Source organism: Lathyrus oleraceus, chromosome 5, assembly GCF_024323335.1.
Source record: "Lathyrus oleraceus cultivar Zhongwan6 chromosome 5, CAAS_Psat_ZW6_1.0, whole genome shotgun sequence".
Classification (NCBI taxonomy): domain Eukaryota; kingdom Viridiplantae; phylum Streptophyta; class Magnoliopsida; order Fabales; family Fabaceae; genus Lathyrus; species Lathyrus oleraceus.
Window position 1 is genome coordinate 287,498,225 of NC_066583.1, and position 6,041 is coordinate 287,504,265.

Consider the following 6,041-nt stretch of genomic DNA (forward strand, 5'->3'; position numbering starts at 1 on the left):
TTATTGTTATATGCTTCCCAAGAATCGTATTCAGTGCTCTAAATACGAAAAGTTGGAATTAAATCTCAATCTTAAAAATAATCTGAATCAATATTAATGAACAAGAATCAATCTTTCTGATTGATCGCTCGTCTTATTCTTCACTTTTTACTTGAGTGAATTAACCATACTTTAATTGCAAAATAATTCTATTTCACACTTAGATTTAAAGATGAAAAGAAAAAGAAAGGATAAATTCACTTATTTAAAATTTTATTTTGATGAACTTTAGTTTTTAATTTTAAAAATTATTTTATTCAGTAATTTTTATAATTGTACAATATTACAAATTTACCGTGTATATTTTTTCTTGTTTTTTTTCTTCCTAATTTCCCAAATTAAAAATAAAAAACCAAAATTTCTAAAATCTATTTTTATTTTTTAGGTCTAAAACTCACAAATAAAGAATAGTTTTCAAAAATTAGTTTATAAAGTTAGACTATCAAACAAATATTATAACTTTCAAATTTTAAAAACTAAAAATAATTTTACATAATCAAATAAAACAGACCCTTAGAGTGCAAAAAGTTCCTCCGTTAATATTAAGAACTTCTAATTGGTAAAATCTAATTTCTTTTTATGTCTCTATTTAGAAAGAGAGATACAAGTGATTCATTAGTGAGAATCATTTGTGAGATTCACTTATAAAATTAGGGAGGGGATTCATTCATCGTTTGTAATCTATCTATCTGATTGTATCTACTATCTCCTAAATGAAAGGTTGCACTCATAGATAATAAATATGGGGTTAAGGTTTCTCGATAAAAAGAGGATAAACCTCGCCTTCTTTCAAAAAATATGAGCGTGACCATTACACCATATATCCAATCTACCTAAAATCAGAAGTCACCATCTTACATAAGATTACATCAAGCTTTACATCAGTTCAAGCATGGTTAGCTCCATATGCAAATCTGCTATGGCTGAGATCCAGGATAACAACATTGGTGCTATTCAAATATATATGCAGGGTTTGCCATTGTGTGAAAAGCTTACCTCCCCCGTACACTGGCGGGAGATTGACCGCATCTCTCACTGCCAATATCATCATCTATCTCGCAAGAATCTAAACATATACCATTTTGGTTAACACTCATTTCAGAACTAGCATTACTGCTTGTCGCGTGAGGAGAGCCTGATATACTAATTGTTCGGCCACGCTGAGATCCAGACCTCACACTATACATAGAAGATGCCGGAATATTTGTCATCAATGGCCGTAAATTACCTGGAATGGTTCTCCTTATATCCTATTCAAAGAGAAACAAGCAAAATGATTAGAAAAGAATTATAGAATTTAATCAGATCTAATAAGTTTAAGTTAATCAATTCCATAATTATTAAAACCATTAAGTTCTAATAGGCATCTAAAGTGAAACCATTTGAGACATATTTTAAACATGACACTTTTAATAATAGTTTAAGAGTATAAGTTTGGTCATTCTAGAGAGATCAAGCATCCAAAAAGGCAATTAGTAAATATAGGATTCCATACATTGTGTGCAATTAGCGAATATTGTGTGCAGGTATGCCGTTATAAGATTATGTTAATCTGATAAAAAAATATATAGAATGAAGAAAATAGGTGTACCATATGCCTAATAGCCATATCCAAGGACTTCTTTGAGAGAGTTCTTCCAAACCCTGTGCTATCTGGAGATGAAGATGACTTGCCAGACAGATTACTACGAGGAGAGTTTTTGTTATCCATCATTGGTGGTGCTAGTTTTCGCATGTTTACAACCCTTTCAACCATTTTTGTTCCCATCATACCAGGACTGACATTGTCATTCACTTTGGAGCGTCCACGGCTAACTGCAGGCATTGAGTTTCCACTTATATGAGCAGTGCCATTGGAAGAGCGTCCTCTTGAAGGAGAGCAAGATTGTCGCTTGGGTCTTCCACTAGAAGAAGGCTCAACAGATGAAGACCGAGAAGTGGGAGCTCCAGGCCTGCCCCTGGTCGCTGACAGTGGCCTATCAGGTAGTGTTGTCCTCAAATTAGGTGGAGCATCAAGTGAAAACCCTGGCATCTCAGATGGCTTCCACGGTCTTGACCTCACTGTTGGCGATGTGCCGCGTGATGGTACTTGTTGCTGTCTAGAGATCACTGGAGTTTGCTGTCTAGAAGGCACTGAAGCTTGCTGTCTAGAGGTCACTGGAGCTTGCTGCCTTCCTGTCACCGGAGTTGGCTGCCTTGCTTTCACAGGAGTTGGCTGCCTTGACGACACAGTAGCTGGCTTGGGGTTTGAAGAAATCTTAACTGAAGAAGAAGATATATTGAGCTCATTTGATGGTATAGATGGTCGCCGAGTTGGAGTAGATGCTCTTGATGTGGACCTGGAAGGAGGTAAAGTAGGTCTGCTTGTTGGTGTTGAGGATCTTGCAGTCGATCTTGATAATGGTGTTGAAGATCTTGATTGAGTTGCTGGTTTTGCAGCAGGGATGGTGGTCTTTGTGGCAGAAGTCGAAGGCTTAGTAGAAGAAACGATGGTAGGCTTGGTTGTGGACATTGTGGTCTTGGATGTAGAAACAATGGGCCTAGTTGAAGGTATCGAATTACGAGTAGGTGTTGATGATCTTGATGGTTTTGAAGTTGTGGTCAATGTAGGGCGTCCAGTGGGAGTTGCAGGTCGTGATCCGGGACCCCCCGATGACGAGGGCCTCCTGGTTCCGCCACTTGAAGAGCTCAACACAGGGGAGGAAGTTTGCTGTCTTGATGCCAAGCTAGTTCTCCCGGCAGGCTCCAATTGATGATTTGACAACTACAACCAAAGAAAAAAATTTGAAGAAAAATTAATTTCTAACAATAACAATAACCAAGTGAGTTATCACTAGGTGATATCAGCAACATGAATCAATCAATACCATTTGCTCTATCAAAAGAATATCACTAAAACGCCAACAGGATACCAATGAATCTTTACCAAATGGTGATAAAGAGCATCATCATTTTTTCACCACTAAAATTTAGAAAAACTAAGAACGAATTTTACTCAATGATACTATTGAATATTCTCAATGCATACTTAATGAAATGTGATACTTAAAACAACAGTCCTTCAATAAATAAATAAATAAATCAAAATATTTGATGGCAAATCAACTTTAAAACATGCAATATGATTAGAAGTTAATTTCAAGCAGTCCAAGGATGTTAGTAATGTTAAGGGGAAATCCATATCATATCTAGTCAGGCATCAGGAGAACAGAAAATAAACAAACATAGCTGACTTGTTCGATTGGTAACTTGATACACCAAATCACTTATCAAGACAAAGTTCATGACACACACTGCTTGATAGTAATGTTATCTAACAAAGGAATTTTCTCAAAACCAAGAGAATTACAATTTCATTAGCGATTTAAAACTAGACATAAAAGTGTTCATTAGCCGGTGACAACAAAACAATTGACATGACCTGAAAACTTGAAAGCTTCGTTGAAAATGCTTACTCTGGATTTCAATGCTGTGGGACGTGCGGTTGGAGTACCAAGCTGACTCATTACAGTCTTCCGAGTTTCCATTTCCAAAGAAGGAAAAAGAGGAGTACCGGGAGGAGTTAGAAGCCTGAAAAACATTAACCATGCTAAGCACCAATTTGACCAACAATCATTTGCATCACTTAAAACATTAACAAAGTCATGCCAGTCAAACATATAGTAGGCAGACAAAGAAACTAAATTACCTGCAATAACGAAAACTAATGTGATGCCGAAACAGCAGAAAAAGAAGTATTTGTTTGGCAAGTTAATCTTGTAATTTCAAGAAAAAAATTGGCATCTTCAGACTATAAGTAATATTTTCATTTTAGGTATTCATGTTACTGAGTTATTTGCATATATATATATATATATGAAACATCAACTAGTTTAATATGAGAATAGAATCAACTGACATTAGGAATGATATGGCGTCAGAATGAAGCTTATGTATGAAACACACTATCAGATACTAGCATAATACTATTTTAAGGTAGAAAATGAAGTGCAAGGAGTAAAAACAGAACAAGAGAGACAAATGCTTCATTACTTATGCAAACTTTGATGTTCAAATTCAATAAACATCTACTACCATTAAGCGGTAAATGACTTTTGCAGGAGAAAATGCTCTAGGAACTATAACCTATAAATCTACACTTGTTTATCCAATCAAAAGCACAAAACTTCCATCAGGCATTTCTCTAATAAACGCAACATCGAGATAAATATTATGAGCCAAATATATGGATAATGGCAATTGAAAGGCATAACATACCAGTCATAATCATTTTTATTGTTTTCCGAATTGAGAAATTCATCAGCACCGCTCTTTCGCACAGGAGCCGTTGGCATAGAGGATGAAATGTTAAATAAGGGAGAAGTACCTGGATTTGACCCTGCAATCATGAAAGATACAATGTGACAGAGAAATCCCACCAAAAAAATTTTTTTAAAAAGTTCATAAAACTGCATTATACAAACAACAAAATGATTTTGCAACTCTTCGTCCACTTCTTCAAATTTCGGATCACATAAATGGAAAGTTTACAAACGCAAGTTGATAAGCTAATTAATCTTTAGACATGTTTAGATTGACTTATTTAATCTTATGGATAGATTTAAGCACTAGTGAGTCTTTTAGAGAACATATCCATATGCTATTTTCAGCTTATAGTTGCATAAACTCTCTATGATGGTTTATGAAACTCTGATAGTTTATGAAAACTGTGGGTAACAACTAATACGAAAACAGTTTGACTTATTTGTCTTTTGTTAAACAAGGGTTAGTCAACAACTAAACACCAAAAACACGGTAAAGAAGAAAATCGACAAAAGCCCCAAAAAACACAACTCCAAAAATAGAAACTTTTGAGCATGAATTCATACCCAAAGCAGAATCAAACTCCTCCGAGGCATGAAGCAGAAGATCATTCCGTTCCTTCTCGCGCTTCCTCATCTCGAGAAACAATGCGAGCTCCTCATCCTTCTCTGTGGTGACTGAACCCATCAAACCCCCAAATTGCTGCTCCCTCTGCTTCAAACCACCTTGCATTTGCGACTCCGGAGCTCTGAAGCTACGATTCATCCCCAAAATTCAAAAAACACGAACCCTAAATCACTCAAAAAGCCCTAAACCAAAATTTTTAACTCCGTTTCTCGCTCAATAACAGTATTTCACTGCACTAAATGCTTCGTAACCTCTCTCTTCTAGAAAAAATGTTGAAAATATGTAGAAGAGTTCAAATCTGTGTGGAAAAACGCAAAACGCTAGCAGCATGAACAAAACGGCATTGAAGTATTGAACTAGAGAAAAAGAAAAACGAAACAATTTCTAGGAAACGCAATCGCGTGGGTATGGTGAGTATGAGAGGCGCGTGGAGAGAGAGAGAGAGAGAGAGAGAGAGAATGGAAAAACGGGAAGTTTGAGTAATATGGCGGTGGAGAGAGTGAGGAATGAGTTAAAGAAGACGGAGTGGTAGTGAGTGATAATAATGGTGATTGTACAAGGCTAAAATGGGGAATTCGATGAGGAAAAGACAGCGTTTTGCTCTTGTCGTTCCTATCGTTTGATGCCACGTTTACATGATTCGGGAGATAATCACGAAAATGCCCCTTCGCATGTGAGTTCCGCTTTTTGAATTCTTTGTAACGGTGGGGCTTTGAAGGCCCCCAACTTGGAATATTGTACGACCTCAGTACTTAAGTCTATTTGGTTATGGTGGTCTATATTTGAAAATGTATTTTAGATTTTAAAAAATCAAAATAATGCATTAATGTTATAATAATTCACTATATTTTAAAAATATATATAACTTGTTAAATTTAGAAGAAAAAAATACCATCTTCTCCCCCTTTTAAAAACTTCCTCTCTAACAAATATTTTTAAAAAAAATTTATAAGTCTCCATATTTTTGTTGGTGCAAAGGTAGAATGAAAGATGAATATTCTATTCAGAGAATGACGGCTACAAACATGATAAAAGTTACAATGATTGTCACCCTATTTATAAGCTAAAACTAG

The 6,041-nt window shown here is 35.7% G+C and overlaps 1 protein-coding gene across 1 annotated transcript; it reads right to left on the reverse strand.

The window, feature by feature from the left end:
* Positions 1 to 793: 793 nt before the first annotated feature.
* Positions 794 to 5,687, reverse strand: LOC127083949 (uncharacterized). Its single transcript, XM_051024313.1, has 5 exons — positions 4,908 to 5,687; positions 4,297 to 4,417; positions 3,495 to 3,609; positions 1,631 to 2,803; positions 794 to 1,289 (listed from the first exon to the last, which is right to left on the reverse strand). The coding sequence occupies exons 1-5, from the start codon at positions 5,104 to 5,106 to the stop codon at positions 1,032 to 1,034; spliced, it is 1,866 nt and encodes a 621-aa protein (XP_050880270.1). The 5' UTR covers positions 5,107 to 5,687; the 3' UTR covers positions 794 to 1,031.
* Between the last annotated feature and the right edge of the window lie 354 nt (positions 5,688 to 6,041).

What these genes read in the sequence shown, in the direction of transcription:
- LOC127083949 (XM_051024313.1), bottom strand. Translation starts at nt 5,106, where the DNA reads ATGAATCGTAGCTTCAGAGCTCCGGAGTCGCAAATGCAAGGTGGTTTG. An exon ending in AATAAAAATGATTATGACTG is followed by an intron (nt 3,610 to 4,296) that starts GTATGTTATGCC and finishes AATGTTTTTCAG; the next exon opens with GCTTCTAACTCCTCCCGGTA. An exon ending in CCACAGCATTGAAATCCAGA is followed by an intron (nt 2,804 to 3,494) that starts GTAAGCATTTTC and finishes CTTTGGTTGTAG; the next exon opens with TTGTCAAATCATCAATTGGA.